Raw genomic sequence first — 24,132 nt, forward strand, 5'->3', positions numbered from 1 at the left:
AGGCAGCACACGGAGCACGGGGGGGCAGCACACGGAGCACGGGGGGGGGGGGAGGCAGCACACAGAGCACGGGGGGGGAGAAGGCAGCACAGGGGGGGGAGAAGGCAGCACACGGAGCACGGGGGGGGGGGAGAGAAGGCAGCACACGGAGCACGGGGGGGGGGGAGAGAAGGCAGCACACGGAGCACGGGGGGGGGGAGAGAAGGCAGCACACGGAGCACGGGGGGGGGGGAGAGAAGGCAGTACACGGAGCACGGGGGGGGGGAGAGAGAAGGCAGCACACGGAGCACGGGGGGGGGGGGGGGAGAAGAGGCAGCACATGGAGCACGGGGGGGGGAGAAGGCAGCACACGGAGCACGGGGGGGGGAGAAGGCAGCACACGGAGCATGGGGGGGGGGAGAAGGCAGCACACGGAGCACGGAGGGGGGAGAAGGCAGCACATAGGGGGCGGGGGAGAAGGCAGCACACGGAGCACGGGGGGGGAGAGGGCAGCACACGGAGCACGGGGGGGGAGAGAAGGCAGCACACGGAGCACGGGGGGGGAGAGAGAAGGCAGCACACGGAGCACGGGGGGGGGGGGGGAGAAGGCAGCACATGGAGCACGCGGGGGGGAGAAGGCAGCACACGGAGCACGGGGGGGAGAAGGCAGCACACGGAGCACGGGGGGGGAAGGCAGCACACGGAGCAGGGGGGGGGGAGGAGAAGAGGCAGCACATGGAGCACGGGGGGGGGGGAGAAGGCAGAACACGGAGCAGGGGGGGGGGAGGCAGCACACGGAGCACGGGGGGGGGGGAGAAGGCAGCACACGGAGCACGGGGGGGGGGGGAGAAGGCAGCACACGGAGCACGGGGGAGGGGGGGGAAGGCAGCACACGGAGCACGGGGGGAGGGGGGGGAAGGCAGCGCACGGGGGGAGGGAGAAGGCAGCACACGGAGCACGGGGGAGGGGGGGAAGGCAGCACACGGACCACGGGGGGGGGGGGGGGCAGCACACGGAGCACGGGGGAGGGGGGGAAGGCAGCACACGGACCACGGGGGGGGGGGAGGGCAGCACACGGAGCACGGGGGAGGGGGGGAAGGCAGCACACGGAGCGGGGGGGGGGGGAAGGCAGCACACGGACCGGGGGGGGGGAGAAGGCAGCACACGGACCACGGGGGGGGGGGAGAAGGCAGCACACGGAGCACGGAGGGGGGGGGGAAGGCAGCACATAGGGGGCGGGGGAGAAGGCAGCACACGGAGCACGGGGGGGGGGGCAGCACACGGAGCACGGGGGGGGGGGGAGGCAGCACACGGAGCACGGGGGGGGGAGAGAAGGCAGCACACAGAGCACGGGGGGGGGGAGAAGGCAGCACAGGGGGGGGAGAAGGCAGCACACGGAGCACGGGGGGGGGGGGGAGAGAAGGCAGCACACGGAGCACGGGGGGGGGGGAGAGAAGGCAGCACACGGAGCACGGGGGGGGGAGAGAAGGCAGCACACGGAGCACGGGGGGGGGGAGAGAAGGCAGCACACGGAGCACGGGGGGGGGGAGAGAAGGCAGCACACGGACCACGGGGGGGGGGGGAGGAGAAGGCAGCACACGGAGCACGGGGGGGGGGGGAGAAGGCAGCACACGGAGCACGGGGGGGGGGGGGAGAAGGCAGCACACGGAGCACGGGGGGGGGGGGAGAAGGCAGCACACGGAGCACGGGGGGGGGGAGGCAGCACATGGAGCACGGAGGGGGGAGAAGGCAGCACATAGGGGGCGGGGGAGAAGGCAGCACACGGAGCACGGGGGGGGAGGCAGCACACGGAGCACGGGGGGGGGGGAGGCAGCACACGGAGCACGGGGGGGAGGCAGCACACGGAGCACGGGGGGGGGGGAGAAGGCAGCACACGGAGCACGGGGGAGGGGGGGGAAGGCAGCACACGGAGAACGGGGGGGGGGGGGAAGGCAGCACACGGAGCACGGGGGGAGGGAGAAGGCAGCACACGGAGCACGGGGGAGGGGGGGAAGGCAGCACACGGAGAACAGGGGGGGGGGGAGAAGGCAGCACACGGAGCACGGGGGGGAGGGAGAAGGCAGCACACGGAGCACGGGGGGGGGGGGGGAAGGCAGCACACGGAGCTCGTACGAGAATTTTAGTAACCAATCAATTTCTAATTGCGACTATTAAGCGGAAAAAGTCGGACAATCTGTCGTGCGATTTTCGGACCGTGTGTACGGGGGCATTAGGGTGGAATTCCAAAAGAATTTTCTTTTCGATAATCTTATCTAAGCATTTTCGTTCAAAATTTGCACCATTAGTGGGCTGCAGCAACAGCCGATTTTCGTGCGGCCATCGAATTTGAGCAAGTTGCAAATTTTTGGAAAAACAAAACGATTTTCTAAGCAAGGATAGGAGAATCGTGCGAGAAACGTAATCGAAAAAAAGAAATGCGCATGTGCAAGAAACAAAAATTCCAGAAAAGAAGATTCCCAGCCACGAAAAAAAAATTCTGTAGCAACACAAGGTGAAATCGAAGGCTTGGTTGGTCGATTTTCGAACTCAATGGTGGCGTCATCAGATCACAAAACACGAAAAAGAAAAATCTGATTTTTAACCACTTGCCGACCGTCGCACAAACGTTTACGTCGGCAGAATGGCACGGACAGGCAAATGGGCGTACATGTACGCCTCTTTAAATTTGCCGCCACCGGCGCGCACGTGCCCCTGCCACGCGCTCCGTGAGACCCATGGACTTCGATGTCCGCCGGTGTCCCGCGATTGTGTCATGGGGCTACAGGACGGGGGATGCCTGTGTAAACAAGGCATCTCCCTGTTCTGCCTTGTGACAGGACACTAATCTCCTCCCTGTCATCGGGAGCAGTGGCCACTGTCGTGCCACATGTAGCCCCATCCCCCACACAGTTAGAATCACTCCCTAGGACATACTTAACCCCTTGATCGCCCCTTAGTGGTTAACCCCTTCCCTGCCAGTGTCATTTACACAGTAATCAGTGGATTTTTATAGCACCGATCGCTGTATAAATGGCAATGGTCCCAAAACGGTGTGAAAAGTGTCTGATGTGTCCGCCATAATAATAAAAAAAATTAAATAAAAAAAAAAACAAAAAAAAATAAAAAAAACACATCACTGTACACATTACTAGTAAAAAAAAAATTATATATATATATATATATTTTATATATATTTATGTATTAATAAAAATGCCATAAATATATCCCTTATTTTGTAGACATTATAACTTTTGCGCAAACCAATCAATAAACGCTTATTGCGATTTTTTTTTTACCAAAAATATGTAGAAGAATAATACGTATCGGCCTAAACTGAGGGAAAAAAAAATGTTTTTTTTTTTAAATATTTTTTGGGGATATTTATTATAGCAAAAAGTAAAATATTGCTTTTTTTTCCCAAAAATTGGCGCTCTATTTTTGTTTACCTCTGCATTTTTCATTTTTTGCGCTATAATCAAATACCACCAAAAGAAAGCTCTATTTGTGGAAAAAAAAAAAAAGGATGCCAATTTTGTTGGGAGCCACGTCGCACGACCGCGCAATTGTCAGTTAAAGCGACGCAGTGCCCCGAATCGCAAAAAAAAGTGGCCCGGTCATTTGGCAGCCAAATCCTCCGAAGCTCAAGCGGTTAAAAAGAAAATTCTTTCGAAATTCGACCATGTATGGCCAGCCTAATGACCCGTCTGTACACACGATCCGAAAATCAGACGACAGATCGTCCGACTTTTTTTGCTTACTAGTCGCAAGTAGAAATTGAGGTTACTAAAAAGTCCCGAAAATTCTCGCACGACAAAAAAAAATAAAAACCGTAAGTGAGGTCATTTGTTGTAATGTATTTGTATTGTATTTTCGGACGACAACTGTACTGACTAAGGGCCCTTTCACACTGGTGCGTTTTTGCCGCGTTTTCGCGGTAAAAATAGCGCTATTAAAATGCTCATAAAACGCTCCCCATGCCCCCTCCATTGAAATTAATTAAAAACCGCTGTAAAAACGCAGCGTTAAAATCGCGGTAAAACACCGCGATTTTACCACGTTTTTAATTCATTTCAATGGAGAGGGGCATGGGGAACGTTTTAATAGCGCTATTTTTACCGCGAAAAAAAAGCACCAGTGTGAAAGGGCCCTAATCGAAAACCGCACAATCTGGTATCGTATGAGGAAATTTTTCATGCTTGTCCGATCGAATAATATCGGATGAACTGTCGTGATCGGCTCTGGAAAGTTCTGTACTAACAATCCGATTATCGTACGATCGCGTCAAAAGCAGTATTTTTCCATCTGATTTTCTGATCGTGTGTACGGGCCATTAGTGAACTCTGCGCCGATGCAAATAACAAAACATCACAATAATGTACAAAAATATATACACCAGCCTAAAAAGTTTATTATCAATGGCCCAGATTCAGGTAGAATTTGCCCCTTTTTTACGGAGGCACAGGGCAGCGTTTTTGCCCTGCGCCCCCGCAAATTTACTGCGCTGCGCACGATTCACGGAGCAGGAGCTCCGTAAATTGCGTGTGCGCTCTTTAAAATTGCCCTGCGTAAGGGCGCCTAATGTAAATGATCCCGTAGGGGGCAGGAATCATTTAAATTAGGCGCGCTCCCGCGTAGACCGCATGTTCTGTCGGGAAACTTTCCCGACGTGCATTGCGGCAAATGACGTCGCAAGGACGTCATTTGCTTCCAAGTGAACGTGAATGGTGTCCATGCCATTCACGAATCACTTACGCAAACGACGTGAAATTCAAATTTCACGACGCGGGAACGACGGGTATACTTTAGCATTGGTTGCCCCTGCTATTAGAAGGGGCAGCCTTACGCTAAAGACGCCGTACGGAAACTCCGTAACTTGCATACGCAGGGCCCGCGCAACATTGTGAATCGTTGTCAGTATGCAATTTGCATACTATACACTGAGCACAATGGGAGCGCCCCCTAGCGGTCATCGCAAGAATGCAGCCTAAGAAATGCGTGGCATAAGAGCCTTATGCCACGCAGATTTTAGGCTGCAGTCGGCGTTACGATGTTCCTGAATCAGGAGCATTCGCTACGCCGGAGCAAGTCAGCAATTGCGCTGCGTAACTATGGTTACGCAGGCGCAATTGCTCTCTGAATCTGGGCCAATGTCAAAGATGGCTGCTTCCACTAGTATCCACAGATACCCCCCACACACGTACACAAAAATAAATAAATGTGTAGCACTATCCCTTTAAGAATGGCGAATATAATACAAAAACATAAAAGTGAATAGAATGCAGCATCCAAGCACAATATAAACGTTCCCCAAAATTGTAACGTCCACCACATTAATTGTGTGATATCATATCAATCTGCATCGGTGGCGACTGGGGGGGGTGCAAAAAAACTGAAAAATTAAACCGTTAGTTATGTAGGAATGTACATAGGCGTTTATCAGGCGATTATGTAAGATTACTGCTAGCTAAAACTGTGCCCATCAATTGCAGCCTCGCTGCGCCCATCAATTGCAGCCTCGCTGTGCCCCATCAATTGCAGCCTCGCTGTGCCCCATCAATTGCAGCCTCGCTGCGCCCATCAATTGCAGCCTCGCTGCGCCCATCAATTGCAGCCTCGCTGTGCCCATCAATTGCAGCCTCGCTGTGCCCTATCAATTGCAGCCTCGCTGTGCCCTATCAATTGCAGCCTCGCTGTGCCCTATCAATTGCAGCCTCGCTGTGCCCATCACAGTAGGCCAAACACATCCACATTTCAAGTAAAATAAAAAACAAACACTTAACATAAGGTGTCCTCATTAGAGACCCCCTTTACATCAGGTGACCCAATCAGAGTCCCCCTTTACAGCAGAAGCATCCCCTTTACATCAGGTATCCCCATCAGCATCCCCCTATGAATCAGGTGTCCTCAGAGTCCTCCCATCAGGGTCCGCCTTTACATCAGAGTCCCCCTTTACATTAGATGTCCCCATTAGAGTCCCTCTTTACATTTGATGTCCCCATCAGAGTCCCCCTTTACATTTGATGTCACCATCAGAGTCCTCCTTTACATCAGGTAACCCCCATCAGAGTCCTCCTTTACATTAGATGTCCCCATCAGAGTCCCCCTTTACATGAGGTGACCCCCATCAGAGTCTCTTTACATTAGATGTCCCCATCAGAGTCTCCCTTTACATGAGGTGACCCCCATCAGAGTCCTCCTTTACATTAGATGTCCCCATCAGAGTCCCCCTTTACATGAGGTGACCCCCATCAGAGTCCTCCTTTACATGAGGTGACCCCCATCAGAGTCTCTTTACATTAGATGTCCCCATCAGAGTCCCCCTTTACATGAGGAGACCCCCATCAGAGTCCTCCTTTACATCAGGTGACCCCCATCAGAGTCCTCCATTACATGTCCTCATCAGAGTCCCCCTTTACATTTGATGTCACCATCAGAGTCCTCCTTTACATCAGGTGACCCCCATCAGAGTCCTCCTTTACATTAGATGTCCCCATCAGAGTCTCCCTTTACATGAGGTGACCCCCATCAGAGTATTTCTTGACATTAGATGTCCCCATCAGAGTCTCCCTTTACATGAGGTGACCCCCATCAGAGTCCTCCATTACATTAGATGTCCCCATCAGAGTCCTCCTTTACATTAGATATCCCCATCAGAGTCCTCCTTTACATTAGATATCCCCATCAGAGTCCTCCTTTACATTAGATGTCCCCATCAGAGTCCCCCTTTACATTTGATGTCCCCATCAGAGTCCCCCTTTACATTAGGGCCCCCGAATTAAGAAAGAATCACGCAACTTTATGCGGGCGTAGCGCATCTCATATACGCTACGCCGCCCGTAATTTAGAGTGGCGAGTTCCGTATTCAGAAACAACTTGCGCCCAAAGTTACGGCGGCGTAGCGTATATGGGCCGGCGTAAGCCCGCGTAATTCAAAGTAGGTTGGCAGTGGGCGTGCTTTATTATAATGAACCGTTACCCCATGCAAATGAGGGGCCGAACGAACGGCGCATGCGCTGTCCATGGACGTATCCCAGTGCGCACGCTCAGAATCACGTCGCAAATACTCAATGCTTTTGACGTGAACGTAACTTACGCACAGCCCTATTCGCGTACGACTTACGCAAACGACGTAAACTTCGCCGCTGTTCCGACGTCCATACTTAACATTGCCTGCGCCTCATATAGCAGGGGTAACTTTACGGCGGTCATACGCCTTACGTAAACGACGTATATCAATGCGCCGGGCGCAAGTACGTTCGTGAATCTGCGTATCTAGCTCATTTGCATATTCTACGCGTAAATCTACGGAAGCGCCCCTAGCAGCCAGCGTAAATATGCAACTAAGATACGACGGCGTAAGGAGACTTACGTCAGTCGTATCTTAGACAAATTCTGGCGTATCTGATTCTTTGAATCAGGCGCCGAGATACGACGGCCCGGATTCAGACTTACGACGGCGTATCTGGAGATACGCCGTCGTAAGTTGTTTCTGAATCCGGGCCTCAATGTCCCCATCAGAGACCTCCTTTACATCAGGTGACCCCCATCAGAGTCCTCCTTTACATCAGGTGACCCCCATCAGAGAACTCCTTTACATCAAGTGACCCCCATCAGAGACCTCCTTTACATCAGGTGACCCCCATCAGAGTCCTCCTTTACATCAGGTGACCCCCATCAGAGACCTCCTTTACATCAGGTGACCCCCATCAGAGAACTCCTTTACATCAAGTGACCCCCATCAGAGACCTCCTTTACATCAGGTGACCCCCATCAGAGTCCTCCTTTACATCAGGTGACCCCCATCAGAGACCTCCTTTACATCAGGTGACCCCCCATCAGAGACCTCCTTTACATCAGGTGACCCCCCATCAGAGACCTCCTTTACATCAGGTGACCCCCATCAGAGACCTCCTTTACATCAGGTGACCCCCCATCAGAGACCTCCTTTACATCAGGTGACCCCCATCAGAGACCTCCTTTACATCAGGTGACCCCCATCAGAGACCTCCTTTACATCAGGTGACCCCCCATCAGAGACCTCCTTTACATCAGGTGACCCCCCATCAGAGACCTCCTTTACATCAGGTGACCCCCATCAGAGACCTCCTTTACATCAGGTGACCCCCATCAGAGAACTCCTTTACATCAGGTGACCCCCATCAGAGAACTCCTTTACATCAGGTGACCCCCATCAGAGACCTCCTTTACATCAGGTGACCCCCATCAGAGACCTCCTTTACATCAGGTGACCCCCCATCAGAGACCTCCTTTACATCAGGTGACCCCCCATCAGAGACCTCCTTTACATCAGGTGACCCCCATCAGAGTCCTCCTTTACATCAGATGTCCCTATCAGAGCACCCCTTTAACTGGTCTGCATGCAAATCCATCTTGCCTGGGAATGTCCACCCCCTTGAACTGACACACATCAAGGCATTTTAATATTTAACCACTTAAGGACCGCCTAACGCCGATATACGTCGGCAGAATAACACGGCTGGGCACAATCACATACCTGTACATGATTGTTAAATGCCCAGCCGTGGGTCGCGCGCCCGTGAACCCGGTCCCAAGCTCCGTGACCGTGGGACTCGCAGACACGATCGCCGCTGGAGTCCCGCGATCGGTCCCCGAAGCTGAAGAACGGAGAGAGGTGTGTGTAAACACAGCTTCCCCGTTCTTCACTGTGGCGCCGTCATCGATCGTGTGTTCCCTAATATAGGGAATCACAATCGATGACGTCACACCTACAGCCACACCCCCCTACAGTTAGAAACACAGATGAGGTCACACTTAACCCCTTCAGCGCCCCCTTGTGGTTAACTCCCAAACTGCAATTGTCATTTTCACAGTAAACAATGCATTTTTAATGCATTTTTTGCTGTGAAAATGACAATTGTTCCAAAAATTTGTCAAAATTGTCCGATGTGTCCGCCATAATGTCGCAGTCACGAAAAAAAAAAAAAAAAAAAAAAACGCTGATCGCCGCCATTAGTAGTAAAAAAAATAAAAATGCAATAAAACTATCCCCTATTTTGTAAACGCTATAAATTTTGCGCAAACCAACCGATAAACGATTATTGCGATTTTTTTTTTAACCAAAAATAGGTAGAAGAATACGTATCGGTCTAAACTGAGGAAAAAAACAAAACGTTATATATGTTTTTGGGGGATATTTATTATAGCAAAAAGTAAAAAATATTGCATTTTTTTCAAAATTGTCGCTCTATTTTTGTTTATAGCGCAAAAAATAAAAACCGCAGAGGTGATCAAATACCACCAAAAAAAAGCTCTATTTGTGGGGAAAAAAGGACGACAATTTTGTTTGGGAGTCACGTCGCACGACCGCGCAATTGTCTGTTAAAGCGACGCAGTGCCGAATCGCAAAAAGGGGCCTGGTCCTTTACCTGCATTTTGGCCCGGGTCTTAAGCGGTTAAACAACTTCTCCCAAAAGCCCGCCCACTGCTTGCATCAGAGCCAAGGACTCTCGAGGGGAGTACTGTGATGTTTCCAAGAAGCTATGTACAGCACCCCGCCAACCCCTCCCACCAGCCCTAATCTGCCTGCGTTGCCTAGAGGAGCAAACAGACCTAGTGGTGACACCTTGGGTCAAAAAGAACATCTAAAATTAAAATGGAAAGGTTTTTAATCATCATTTTCATTAGCATGTTGATTGGGGGGAATAATAAGCTTCAGCTTTATTGACCCAGCCACTGCAAAGGAAGAGTTGCTGGAGGCTGGCTCATTGTTTGGGGTCCCCCTGCAGGAATCGATAGGCATCGTTCAGTGTGTCCTGCATATCCTGATACCCCGAGAATTCACAGGCCTCTCGTAGCGGCAGCCAGCGGAAGTCTTGATGCTCATGGGAGAGTTTCACTTGTGCGCCGGGGTCTCTCAGCTCCGCCAGCCAGTAGATGACAGTCTTTGCTTTGTTTTTGACGTTGTAATTTAATTCCTTACGAAATCCGTCCACCACGGTGAACTGGCCGGCGTGTAGGCCCGCCTCTTCTTCAGTTTCCCGCAGAGCCGTAGTCATGTCATCCTCACCAGGGTCCACGTGGCCTGAAATATAAACGACAGCGCGATCAACACCTGTAGAGACACGTTGGATTCAAAATACAGAGCTGGCCACAAAAATGACTTGCATAATATACATCGGGGTGGATTCAGGTAGGGGCGCGCACTGATACGGCGGCGCAGCGTATCGTCTTTACGCTACGCCGCCGTAAATTACAGGAGCAAACGCTGTATTCACAAAGCAATTGCTCTGTAATTTGCTGTGACGTATCGTAAAAGGGGCCGGCGTAAGCGCGCGTAATTCAAATGATCCCGTAGGGGGCGTGGATCATTTAAATTAGGCGCGTACCCGCGCCGAACGTACTGCGCATGCACCGTCCCTAAAATTTCCCGACGTGCATTGCGGTAAATGACGTCGCAAGGACGTCATTGGTTTCGACGTGAACGTAAATGGCGTCCAGCGCCATTCACGGACGACTTACTTAATTTTTTCAAATCAGCGACGTCCATACTTAACATTGGCTGCGCCTCCTAATAGCAGGAGCAGCCTTACGCCGAAAAAGCCTCAACGCAAACGATGTAAAAAACGAACGCCGGGCGCACGTACGTTTGTGAATCGGCGTATCTAGGAAATTAGCATATTCTACGCCAACAACAACGGAAGTGCCCCCTAGCGGCAAAAGTTATATTGCACACAATTCTACGCTGCCGCAATCAAGTTACGTCGGTGGAGGAAGCCTATTTTTACAGCGTAACTGCCTTTGTGAATCGGCGTAACGCTACGCGGGCGCGGAATTCAAATTACGGCAGCGTATCTGGAGATACGCCGCCGCTGCAAAAGGTACCTGAATCTACCCCATTATGTACAATAGCGCATTGCAATGCCAATTATTTTCAATGACAACCCATCGCCACCTCCATTACAGCAGACCATGACTCACAGTAGAGTAGGGCTAGGGAAAAAAAAAAAAAATTTGATTTCAAATCTGAATCGAGTTGCAAGGGAAAAATCGAATCCGATTTTGACAAAATCGATTTTATTTCATAGGACCGGCGCCCAGCGGACAAGGCCGAAGCCTGGCCTAAAAAATCCTGCCCCCAGCTCACCGCAATCCTGGGAAAAGGCCACGAGGCCGGACGCCGCAGACCAGGCCGAAGCCGCATCTTTTTCCCAGGATCGTGGCGAGAGCGGGCAGGAATTTTTAGGCGAGGCCGCGGCCTTTTCCCAGGATCGTGGCGTACTAGGCCGAAGCCGCGGCCTCGCCTAAAAACTCCTGCCAGCACTGTGTCCATCAGGATTTTTTTTTAATAGAAACCTTGATACGATTTGTCAATCAAGTTTTTTTTTTTTTTTTTAAATCGCAGATTTTTTTTTTGCTCAAAATCGCCCAGCCCTACAGTAGAGCAATAAAAATTGTTGTGTCTTTTTTTTTTTTTTTTATCTATTCTGGTGCTATTAATATGAACCGATGTGAAGGAATGTCATAATCATAAAAATTAGAGGTGCACCGAAATGGAAATTTCAGAACCGAAACGAAACCGAAATAAAAAAAAAAAATGTCAGGCCGAAACCGAAAAGGACTTCTTTTTTTTTTTTTTTAATCAAAAATGTGTGGAGCATCCTATCACTGTCCCCCAATTGCCGCCTCTTGTTTCTTTTTTTTATTACTTTATCACTTTTTTTTTTTTTGTAGCTTGTCATTTTACTTTTTTTATTTTTGTATAATTTTCTTATTTTTAATATTATTTTTCTTATTCTATACTTTTTAACTACTTATTTTATTAATTTAATTTTTTTTTTTTTTACACTTAACTTTATTGCTATCACACAGGAGAAAATAATTCCCTGTGTGATAGCAATTGGAGGTGACAGGTTCTCTTTATTAACCCTGTCACCTCCAAAAACAGGAGTACATTGGCGGCAGGAAAAGGAGCCAGACTAGGCAGCCGGGGGGGGGGGGGAACAGAGTGCCGAAGATAGAGCCAGCCGAGGGAGATTTGGGGGGGGAAGGACGGATGGCTGCACAGTGCACACATGTTCTACTAGAAAAGAAAGCAACTCACCGCCCGTATGCTGAAACTGTCTCCACGCTGCTCGCACACAGCCCCGCCTCCTCCTAACCCCACGCTGTGATAGACAGAACACATCTCAGCATTAGACCCGTATTCTGTCTGTGACGGTATTACGATGATATCCCCGTCAACGTTCCCTTCTTCCCATAACGAAAATCACCCCAATATTCCACGAGGAGGGATATCCCTGGAATCGCCCAGAAAGCCACACATGAGACAAGATTACTGCTGGAACAACACAGACTTTAATGGTTTTCTTCTCAGCTTTTTATACAGTCCAAGACATTGAAGCAACAATGAAATCTCCACCCCCCGAATCACACACTAAGGCTAATTACTAAAACATTCTAGACAGGTCGGCACCGACTGATAATCATCATGTCTAATCACTGCACATTCCTTAAACAGCATAACAACAAACCACCTTCACACCCTTGAGTTTCTTAGGCAGACGTTTCGTCTGCATCCAGTTTGACACCTATTAACACCTCTGAGCATCACTAGGTTGTAGACAGCGTTATCACACAATTAAAGGCCTTTCAAAAGCTAGCCTTATTTAACATATGAACAGTCTTTACAGAGAGAGATGAGTCACACATGAACACCTGTTACCTCTAACCCACAGCATTAAATTAGCAGGGAGAATTAAACTGGCGCATATATAGGCAATTGCATCACAATGGCCCCCCTTTTTCTCCCTGCTCCGGCAAACCCGGTTGGACCTTCCCTGGTCCAGTAGGGTTGACGGGTTCAGAGCTTTCAGTCCGAGGTTAACTCCGTTTGGCGTGACTGACCTCCCTTGGCAACTGCTTCCGACTTAGGTATGTCACCGGGTCGTCAGATCACACGCCGGTCAGTCCCCAAGTCTTTGTGCGATCTGCAGAGTCACCAGAAGTCAGTGTGAAGACGGCGAATGGGTCTGTGCGCCGCCATCTAGGTGTCCCGCTATGGGAGGGGGCAGGTTATGGCTCTGAAGTGACAATCACAGGAGATTCATAAAAAGAAAAAGTTATATGTGTTGAAATGCTGTAGCACTGGTGCTCAGAGTCCGGGGGGGGGGGGGATCAGTGCCCCATAGGGTCAGCCACCCTCTGCTCCCTCCGCAGCCGCCGGTTCTCCTCTTTGAGCTTCTCCAGCTCCATCTCCAGTTCATGGAGCCTGGGGGGGTCAGCCTGCTGTGACCTCAGGTGGTTGTTCTCCTCCTCCATGCGGATTATGCACTCCTCCAGCTCCATGTACTCACGGATCAGCTCCTGCTTGCTCATGTCCTGCAGGCTCTCCACGTGGTCCTTCATCATCATCAGGAACTGGGTGGTGGTGTAAGGGGCCACCGGTGGGCCCTTGGCGAACATTTCGGCCCGCATCTGGGACGCCCCCTGCGACTCCCTCTCCTCCAGTCGCTTCTTCTCCTCCCAGGTCAGCTTGTTATACGGCTTCCAGGACCTCTTCTTGGAGGGTGGCCGGCGGTGCCTCTTTCTGCCCAGCTCCCTCCAGGGCCCCTCCGGCTCAGGGCTGGCGCCCATGACCAGCTGACAATGGTGTTCCCTGTTGTCCGTAATAACAGATTGTACCATGAGGGCTCCGTAAGGGGTGCCCAATGGTTCTTCCCGACCCAGCTCCTGGGGATCTCAAGCCGAGTCTACACAATGGGCTGCTGCTGGTGGGCGGTACCCAGGTTGAGACCAATTTGACCTGGTGTTGTCATTCAGGGGGCAATTCTGCTTGAAGTGACCCAACTGTTTGCACCGGAAGCAGCGTTGTTCGTTGTCCTCCTGGCATGGATAGCGAGGGCTAGATGTCACCGGTCTGTTAGGAGGTTGGTATCTAGCGGTTGGTGGGTGTGAGGGCACCGTTGGTCGTGGAGGTTGTTCCTGTGGTGTGACCTGGTTCGTCTTGCGAGTATCCGCATATTCATCCGCCAACTTCGCGGCCTCTGGTAGAGTCATGGGCCTGCGATCTCTCACCCAGTCTTTGACGTCCGTCTGGATGTGATTGTAAAATTGCTCCAGGAGCATTAGTTGCAAAATGTCCTCTGCGGTGGTGGCCTGGCTGCTGTTAGCCCAGTTAGAGGCCGACAGGGACAACTGGCATGCCCATTCCGCGTAAGAGTCTTTCGTGGTTTTGCGTGAGTCCCTGAACTTCTGTCGGTGGGACTCTGGGGTTACTGCATAACGAGCCAGGAGCACTTCTTTAACCCGGGCGTAGCTATGGATATCCTGATCTGGCACGGTCCGGAAAGCATCAGAAGCTTTGCCTGACAGTTTGCCTGACAATATTGCAACCCACTCTCTTCTAGCTATTCGGTGCGGGTTACATTGTCTCTCAAAATCTGCCAGGTAGTTATCAATCTCACAGTCCTTTTCATCAAAAGCTTTAAAAGCGCTAAACGGAATCTTCCTTGTGTCTGCTGTGCTGTACTCACTGTTTGGAGAATGTGCGGCTGCTTGTTGGACTGCTGCCAGTTTTAACTGTAGCTCTGCGTCTCTTATTTGTTTAGCCTCCTGTAGCTTTGCGTCTCTTATTTGTTTAGCCTCCTCCGCTAACAGGTCCATCACTTTCAGCACCACATCCGCCGTTGGGTTCGGACCGAACCATGCTAGCTTCTCTCTCATTACTTTGTTGGCTGGCGATTCCTCCTCCTGAATCACTGGTGTCTCCATCTCTTGTACTGCTGGCGTTGCTGCAATCCCGTCCTCCTGGTCTAGCTCCATTAATTCTGCTATGATGACCCGCTTGGTTTTGTTGCTAGCAATCCTTCCACGAACTTCCAGTAGTTCTTCCAGTGTCTGCTTGGAATCCGGGTGTAAAGGGGAATAGAAGGGAAAATCCCGCTGCTGACAACCAGTTGTGACGGTATTACAATGATATCCCCGTCAAAGTCTTCCCTTCTTCCCATAACGAAAATCACCCTAATATTCCACGAGGAGGGATATTCCTGGAGTCGCCCAGAAAGCTACACATGAGACAAGCTTACTGCTGGAACAACACACACTTTAATGGTTTTCTTCTCAGCTTTTTATACAGTCCAAGACATTGAAGCAACAATGACATCTCCACCCCCCCTAATCACACACTAAGGCTAATTACTAAAACATTCTAGACAGGTCGGCACCGACTGATAATCATCATGTCTAATCACTGCACATTCCTTAAACAGCATAACAAACCACCTTCACACACTTGAGTTTCTTAGGCAGACGTTTCGTCTGCATCCAGTTTGACACCTATTAACACCTCTGAGCATCACTAGGTTGTAGACAGCGTTGTCACACAATTAAAGGCCTTTCAAAAGCTAGCCTTATTTAACATATGAACAGTCTTTACAGAGAGAGAGGAGTCACACATGAACACCTGTTACCTCTAACCCACAGCATTAAATTAGCAGGGAGAATTAAACTGGAGCATATATAGGCAATTGCATCACACTGTCTATCACAGCGTGGGGTTAGGAGCGGGCGGGGCTGTGTGCGAGCAGAGCGGAGACAATTTCATTGGGGTGGATTCAGGTACGACTTGTGCCCTCTTACGGAGGCGCAGCGTACCGTTTTAACGCTGCACCTCTGTAAATTACCTGCGCTACGCTTCATTCATGAAGCAGTAGCTACGTAATTTGCGTGGGCGCTCCTTAAAACTGCCCGGCGTAAGGGCGCGTAATTTAAATGATTCCGTGGATCATTTAAATTAGGCGCGTTCCCGCGCCGAACGTAGTGCGCATACTCCGTCGGGAAACTTTCCCGACGTGCATTGCGGCAAATGACGTCGCAAGGACATCATTTGCTTCAACGTGAACGTAAAAGGCGTCCAGCACCATTCACTTACGCAAACGACGTAATTTTCAAACATCGCAACGCGGGAACGACGGGTATACTTAGCATTGGCTGCCCCTGCCAATAGCAGGAGCAGCCTTACGCGGAACCCGACGAACGTAAACGACGTAAACTACGTACGTAGGGCGCGCGTACGGTTGTGAATCGGCGTTAGTATGCAATTTGCATACTCTACGCTGACCACTACGGGAACGCCACCTAGCGGCCATCGTAAGAATGCAGCCTACGATACGACGGCATAAGAGCCTTATGCCAGTCATATCTTAGGCTGCAGTCGGCATAACGAGCTTTCTGAATACAGAAAAGTCGTTACGCCGGCGCAACTAAGCAATTGCGCTGCGTAACTATGGTTATGCAGACGCAATTGCTTACTGAATCCGCCCCATTGTGTGTTTTACCGCTCTGCAATCCCGCGTTGCACCACTAGTCATTATCGGCAATTTTTAAGTTGTTTCGGCATTTCCCCAAAACAGCCGTATTCGGCCGATATGTATCGGCCGCCGATACGTATCGGCCGCCGATACATCGGTACATCCCTAATAAAAAAAAAATCATATTTTCTTATGTGTATACATGTTTCTATGCATCTTTTCTATACAGTCTATATTCTACTTTGTGTATATATGTAAAACTGCTTTCATAAAGTCCTTACTCAAGATGGTCTCTAGTAACACCCCCTGCCATCGAGATGACTGGAGAAGCTAAAGATGGCGCCTACCCCCTACTACCCACGCATTAGAAGAATGAGGAAAAGAGGAGGTTGAACGAGTGACGAACAAGCTCCAGCCAATCAGATGTGCCTTTTAGACGGATAACATTTACTAATAGTGACGTACGCTTTATCGTGCCGTGTGTAAAAGAGCTTGGCACTGCCTGTAATAAAGGAGAGATAAGGAAGTGGCTGTGCTGAGCAGATGTCCAGTGCGTTTTCTTCCAGCGTGCACGCATCTCCACATAAATTATTTTGGAACAGCAGCAGAAATCCTTTGAGGTTCAGAACAGTGGTGTAGTGAGTAGCACTTTCACCTAGCAGCGAAAGGGTCGCTGGTTCGAATCCCGACCACGACACCATCTGCCTGGAGTTTGCATGTTCTCCCTGTGCCTGCGTGGGTTTCCTCCGGGGCACTCCGGTTTCCTCCCATGTAAACAGACTTACAGGTTATCGGCTGTCCTTTCCTCCCACGCTGTGTATGTGGGAAGAAAGGAGAGCTGTTAACTGGCAAGATTGTCAGTGAATTGTTTACACTGATAATCAGGGCACTGATCATCAGTGCCAATCAGAGCAGCTTATCAGTGCCCATCATTGCCACCGACTCAGTGTAGATTACCAGTGCACTCTGCAGCAGGGCCACAAGATGCAGGAGTTGTCTCCTCTGATACATAGAGTGGGTATCAGGAGTTGTCATCACCAATGCGTAAATTGGGCACCAGGAATTGATATGAAGGGTGGGCATCAGGAGTTGTCACCTCTGATAGGGTGGGCATCAGTAGTTGTCACCGCCGATATAGGTAGGGTGGGCATCAGGAGTTGTCATCTCTAAAAGGGTGGGCATCAGGAGTTGTCACCGCTGATATAGGTAGGGTGGGCATCAGGAGTTGTCACCGCTGATATAGGTAGGGTGGGCATCAGGAGTTGTCACCGCTGATATAGGTAGGGTGGGCATCAGGAGTTGTCATCACCAATGCGTAAATTGGGCACCAGGAATTGATATGTAGGGTGGGCATCAGGAGTTGTCACCTCTGATAGGGTGGGCATCAGGAGTTGTCTCATCTCTGATATAGGTATGGTGAGCATCTGGAGTTGTCGCCACCAATGCGTAGAGTGGGCGCCGGGGGTTGTCACCAATACATAGAGCAGGTGTCGGGAGTTGTCGCCTCCAATATATAAAGCTTGAGATTATTTGATGTATAGAGCAACAAATCAAAGATGCAGGAGTTGTCTGCTCTGCAGCTTCATCAGTGCAGAATACTAGTGCCCATCAGTGCAACCTCATCTGTGACAGCCTAATCCATGCTTATCAGTGCAGATTACCAGTGCCCATCAGTTCACTCTCATCCGTGCCCATCAGTACAGCCTCATCAGTAAAGAAGAAAAAAATTACTTATTTGCAAAATGTTATATAACAAAAACAAAGAGAAACTTCTCTCCCCAATATTTGGTCTTTTTCATTTTTTAGCAAAAAAAAAATAGAACCCAGTGGTGATTAAATAGCACCAAAAGAAAAATTATATTTGTGTAAAAAAATAAAAATAAATTATAAAAACAGTGTTGCATGACCGCGCAATTGTCATTCAAAGTGTGACAGCGATGACAGCTGAAAATTGGCATGGGCAGGAAGGGGGTAAAAGTGCCCGGTTTTGAAGTGAACCTGGAATGTATTTAGGTGACTTAAATTAAAAGTTCATTTGGGATTCAAAACTAACCCCCCCCCCCCCCCAAAAAAAATGTAATATATGGCGGCTTACCAGTCCTGGTGATAGCATTATTTATTTATTTTTTTCAGTCTTTCCACCTGGTGATCCTGCCAGTATTGAACTTCCTGTTCAAAGAGTGACACCGCTCTCTCGCTATATCTAGTGTTCTCACCTTAGGCCAGTGATGGGGAACCTTGGCACCCCAGATGTTTTGGAACTACATTTCCCATGATGCTCAACTACACTGCAGAGCAGCCCGTCGCTACAGGGCAAGCAAACCAAGCAATTTGCTTGCGTCCCCTGAGCTGGCCTGGGGCTCCAAACAGGGCCCTTGCCGCGTTAAGCTTCCTATATGCTGCAGCCGCCTGAGCGCTCTATAGAGAGCCTGCAGCACTGCTGCCTCGAGTCGTCATTTCCCCCTCTCTGTAGCGTGGCCGAGCTTCCTCTACCTTCCTCCTGTCAGTCTGGACTCCGGCCGGGTACCGCGCAGTACAGGAGATTCAGTTTCCTGTTCCCGGCTGGACTCTGACAGGAAGTGCACATTGAGTGCTCACTTCCTGGCCGGACTGACAGGAAGTGAGCACTCAGTGTGCACTTCTTGTCAGTCCGGCCAGGAACAGGAAACTGAATCTCCTGCTGCGCGGTACGGACCCAGTGGGGGGTGGGGAGGGAGTAAAAAGAACATAGGGAGGGGGGACGGAATAAAATAAAATAAAGGGAGGTGAGAGTAAAAAAAAAAAACATGGGGGGGGGGGGGGGGCTTTGCGTGCGTGCGGGAATTGGGGGGCCTTCATGTCCATTTTGCTTGGGGCCCCCAGATTCCTTCAGATTTCAGTTCAGTCCACAGGAGGTTACAAGGACACTGAATTTCTGGTAGGATCTACAGGTATTTTCTGTGGTTTTCAGAAAAAGAAATTAAAACGAATGCAGCCACCACATCTAAGGACCGGCAAGGTGCAATACAATAAATGTTTGTTCTTGGGTTTAGATACACGTATAGGTTTTACTGTGGGCATGGAGCCCCCACTTGAACACTGTCACTGCGAGCGATTCTCCGCTTTATCAGGAAAGTCTGCCTAAAAATAAAAGGGACCGATATGTAATAGAGATAGAACAGCAGCTGTAGCAGCCCACGGCGGGTACCTTTGGGTGGAGTCCAGTGATGTGTCCCATAAGAAGTCTGCAGTAAGAGGAATTCGATGTCGCTCGCCGGTGGAACTTTCCGGAAGAGGATTAATCCACACGCCCTCAGTGCCATCTTCCCTGCCACTCGCTGGAACAAAGCAGATTACAACCCACGAGGGTGATATAAATACACGGGGCATTTCCATTACAGCATGAGAAAAATCTTTATCACGGTACGGCTTCATGCTCATGGCTGCAAAGAGGTGTACAGGGTAAAGAGAGGGGCTGTACAGGGTAAAAGGGGGGCTGTACGGGGTAAAAGGGGGGCTGTACGGGGTAAAAGGGGGGCTGTACAGGGTAAAAGGGGGGCTGTACAGGGTAAAAGGGGGGCGTAGAAAAAAAAAAAAGGACAAAAACACATCTGTAGAGAGATGGGGGTAGATTCACGTACCTTTTACGGCGGCGTATCTCCAGATACGCCGCCGTAATTTGAAATCCGCGCCCGCGTATCGTTACGCCGATTCTCCAAGGCAGATACGCTAAAAAAATAGGCTTCCTCCGCCGACGTAACTTGAATGCGGCGGCGTAGAATTGTGTGCAATATTACGTTGGCCGCTAGGGGCGCTGCGGTTGTTTTCGGGGTAGAATATGCAAATTACCTAGATACGCCGATTCACAAACTTACGTGCGCCCGGTGGTAGTTTTTTACGTCGTTTGCGTAAAAGCCTTTTTCTGCGTAAGGTTGCTCCTGCTATTAGGAGGCCCAGCCAATGATAAGTATGGACGTCGTTCCCGCTTCGAAATTTGAATTATTTACGTCGTTTGCGTAAGTCGTTCACAAATAGGGCTGGACGTAATTTACGTTCACGTCGAAACCAATACGTTGTTGCGCCGTACTTGGAAGCAATGCACACTGGGATATGTACACGGACGGCGCATGACGTCAATCACGTCAGGTCATCATACATTTACATAAAACACGCCCCCCTCCACATTTGAATTACTCGCGCTTACGCCGGCCCCATTTACGCTACGCCGCCGCGACTTACGGAGCAAGTGCTTTGTGAATACTGCACTTGCTCCTGTAAGTTGCGGCGGCGTAGCGTAAATACGATACGCTGCGCCGCCGTAAGCTAAAGCGCAGCTACGTGAATCTACCCCATAGTGTTGCTCACCCCTAAAAATGATATCAAGGGTATTTTCCCCAATGGGGTTTTTGGGCAGCTCAATTAATGATTTAGGAAACAATGTATAAAAAAAAAAAGAGGATTTTTATTGGGTGATACGTACAAAAAAAAGGGAAGATGTAAAAGTAGTTAAGATATGAGTTGCGGTATTACAAAAATAGTTAAAAATCCATACATATGATGGCAAAACACAACAAGTAGGTATACAGCTTGACATGTGTAGGTACAAGCATATAGCAATCCCTAACGTGTTTCGACCCTTGCGGGTCTTCAGAGGTTTTGCTGTAGCTGGAAGAAATTTACAAAGTTATTAAATGTTTTATCATTTGTATAGCGGGGACAGAAAGAAAAAACACAAATTAATTACACAAAGAATTGGCAAAATGACCAGATCAATATGTATGGGTATGGAACCGTCTAAACCGAACTCCTCCATCAAATCAGAGAGGGCCCCAGGATCTCCCAGAATGGTGTCCCAACCACTCCACGCTTCGATGCAGGACCCCCAAAAAGAAGCAGAGTGACCATATGTGACTTACAGGAGGTCACTGGGTTAAGGCAGCACCCTTCGGAGAGGTGAGTCAAGGGGAGGGCTGGACACCTGTGGCGAGGGGGGCGTACGGGGTAAAAGGGGGGCGTACGGGGTAAAAGGGGGGCATATGGGGTAAAAGGAGGGCATACAGGGTAAAAGAGGGGGACGTACAGAGTAAAAGAGGGGGCGTACGGGGTAAAAAAGGAGGGCGTACGGGGTAGAAAAGGAGGGCGTACGGGGTAAGGAGGGGTGTACGGGGTAAAGAGGGGTGTACGGGGTAAAAAAGGAGGGCGTACGGGGTAGAAAAGGAGGGCGTACGGAGTAAGGAGGGGTGTACGGGGTAAAGAGGGGTGTACGGGGTAAAAAGGAGGGCTGTACGGGGTAAAAAGGAGGGCTGTACGGGGTAAAAAGGAGGGCTGTACGGGGTAAAAAGGAGGGCTGTACGGGGTAAAAAGGAGGGCTGTACGGGGTAAAAAGGAGGGCTGTACGGGGTAAAAAGGAGGGCTGTACGGGGTAAAGAGGGGTGTACGGGGTAAAAGGGGGGCTTACGGGGTAAAAGGGGGCTTACAGGGTAAAAGGAGGGCTGTACGGGGTAAAAGGAGGGCTGTACGGGGTAAAAGGGGGGCTGTACGGGGTAAAAGGGGGGCTGTACGGGGTAAAAGGGGGGCTGTACAGGGTAAACGGAGGGCTGTACGGGGTAAAAGGAGGGCGTACGGGGTAAAAGGGGGGCGTACGGGGTAAAGGGGGGCGTACGGGGTAAAGGGGGGCGTACAGTAGAGCTGCACGATTCTGGCTTAAATGAGAATCACAATTGTTTTGATTCAGATAAATCACGATTCTCATGGTGTGACATCATCTTTCACATTAAAACAAGCAAAAAAAAATAAAAAAAACTTGGGCTAAATTTACTGTTTATTTTTTTATTCATTGAAGTGTATTTTCCCCCCCAAAAAAATTGCATTTGGATGACCGCTGGGCAAATACAGTGCAACATAAAATATTGCAGCAATTGCCATTTTATTCCCTAGGGTCTCTGCTAAAATACGTATAATGTTTGGGGGGTTCCAAGTAATTTTCTAGCAATTTTATTTTTCATTTGTGTAGTATGACCGCGCAATTGTCATTCAAAGAGTGAGAGCGCTGAAAATTGGTCTGGGCGGGAGGGGGGTTTAAGTGCCCAGTAAGCAAGTGGTTAATAGATGAACACAATTGCTGACGTTTTGCTGACAGTTACATTATAATACTTAAAGGAACAGTCCATGCCTTCCCTGTGCAGGTAACGAGGCTGTGTATGACTGGTGGTGAAGGTGGGCACCTCTCTATCAGACCCCTGCCATGTTGTTCCCCTTTAATTCCATGGAGGGCACACAGGGCCTGGCATCAGGAAACACCATTGACAACCCTCACCCCACTTCCCATACTTACCAGCAGATCCTCGTCTCAATGCGCCTGCGCCCCTCAAACCCGGAAGGAAGTCGCCGTGTCCCTGCCTCACGTGACTGAGAAGGAGGCTGAGCGGCGGCCATGTTGAGTGAGGGCACATTACTGGCCGAGCGGCCACACGAGGCGCCTTCATGCTCATAAATTCTATGAAGTCCATTCGTATTTGAGTGAGGTGTCGCTTTTGGTAAACGTGGGGGGTGTGATTGTGAGGTCAGGACTTTATTATGGTTCGGAGAGGGAGGGTACGGAAGCCGTCGGGGGCCAGTGCTGTGTGGGATGGGAAGCCCGCCCACGTCCGCTTGTGATTGGCTGGAGTGCCAAGAGCGGCGTTGTCATGGGGACGGGGACAGCTGTGTTGGAGGTGACGGTTGGAGGCAGAGCGGGGAAGAGCGGGGAGCCCGGCGCTTCTTCTCCTTCCTGGAGACCGAGAGACGTCCGCTTCTCCGTACAGGTCAGACCCTCCCTATACACTGCATGGGGCCTGTACTGGGGGGACACTGCACTACTTCCTGTGTTCTGGAGGAGGGGACACGGAGGATACTATGAGGTGCCTTGTATGTGATGGAATGCTTTGCACGGGCAGGGCTGTCTAATTTAGGGTACTGTAGGCACAGTGGGCAACATTGGGTTGCCAGTAGATAGTGGGGGTATTGTAGATAGTGTGGTTGGTGCGGGGCGCTGGGGTTGGTTCATGGTGCTGTGGTTGGTGCGAGGCGCTGTGGTTGGCACGGAGCACTTTGCTTGGTGCTATGGTTGGTGCACAGTGCTGTGGTTGATGCAGGGCAATGGGGTTGATGCACAGTGCTGTGGTTGGTACGGGGCACTGTGGTTGGGGTTGGTGCACAGTGCTGTGGTTGATGCAGGGCAATGGGGTTGGTGCACAGTGCTGTGGTTGATGCAGGGCAATGGGGTTGGTGCACAGTGCTGTGGTTGATGCAGGGCAATGGGGTTGGTGCACAGTGCTGTGGTTGGCAAGGGGCGCTGGGGTTGGTGCACGGCACTGTGGTTGGTGCTGGGGGTGGTGCACAGTGCTGTGGTTGGCGTTGAGGTTGATGCAGGGCACTGGGGTTGGTGCACAGTGCTGTGGTTGGCGCTGGGGTTGGTGCACAGTGCTGTGGTTGGGGTTGGTGCACAGTGCTGTGGTTGATGCAGGGCAATGGGGTTGATGCACAGTGCTGTGGTTGGTACGAGGCACTGTGGTTGGGGTTGGTGCACAGTGCTGTGGTTGGTACGGGGCACTGTGGTTGGTGCACAGTGCTGTGGTTGATGCAGGGCAATGGGGTTGGTGCACAGTGCTGTGGTTGGCAAGGGGTGCTGGGGTTGGTGCACGGCACTGTGGTCGGTGCTGGGGGTGGTGCACAGTGCTGTGGTTGGCGTTGAGGTTGATGCAGGGCACTGGGGTTGGTGCACGGCGCTGGGATTGGTGCACAGTGCTTGGCGCTGGGGTTGGTGCACAGTGCTGTGGTTGATGCAGGGCAATGGGGTTGATGCACAGTGCTGTGGTTGGCAAGGGGCGCTGTGGTTGGTGCTGGG

At 50.6% G+C, this 24,132-nt stretch overlaps 2 protein-coding genes across 2 annotated transcripts in view; one reads left to right on the forward strand and one right to left on the reverse strand.

Annotated features, from left to right (window-relative positions):
• Positions 1-9,659: 9,659 nt before the first annotated feature.
• Positions 9,660-22,770, reverse strand: NUDT2 (nudix hydrolase 2). Its single transcript, XM_040336034.1, has 3 exons — positions 22,582-22,770; positions 19,456-19,585; positions 9,660-10,042 (listed from the first exon to the last, which is right to left on the reverse strand). Exons 2-3 carry the CDS (start codon positions 19,568-19,570, stop codon positions 9,723-9,725), a joined length of 435 nt encoding a protein of 144 aa, XP_040191968.1. The 5' UTR covers positions 19,571-19,585; positions 22,582-22,770; the 3' UTR covers positions 9,660-9,722.
• Positions 22,708-24,132, forward strand: part of KIF24 (kinesin family member 24) — a 70,844-nt gene continuing 69,419 nt past the window's right edge. The window contains exon 1 of the mRNA XM_040336032.1: positions 22,708-23,050. Coding sequence (XP_040191966.1) covers positions 22,876-23,050 — 175 coding nt within the window. The 5' untranslated portion in view covers positions 22,708-22,875. The remainder of the gene's footprint in view (positions 23,051-24,132) is intronic.

Source organism: Rana temporaria, chromosome 1 (assembly GCF_905171775.1).
Source record: "Rana temporaria chromosome 1, aRanTem1.1, whole genome shotgun sequence".
Taxonomy (NCBI): Eukaryota; Metazoa; Chordata; class Amphibia; order Anura; family Ranidae; genus Rana; species Rana temporaria.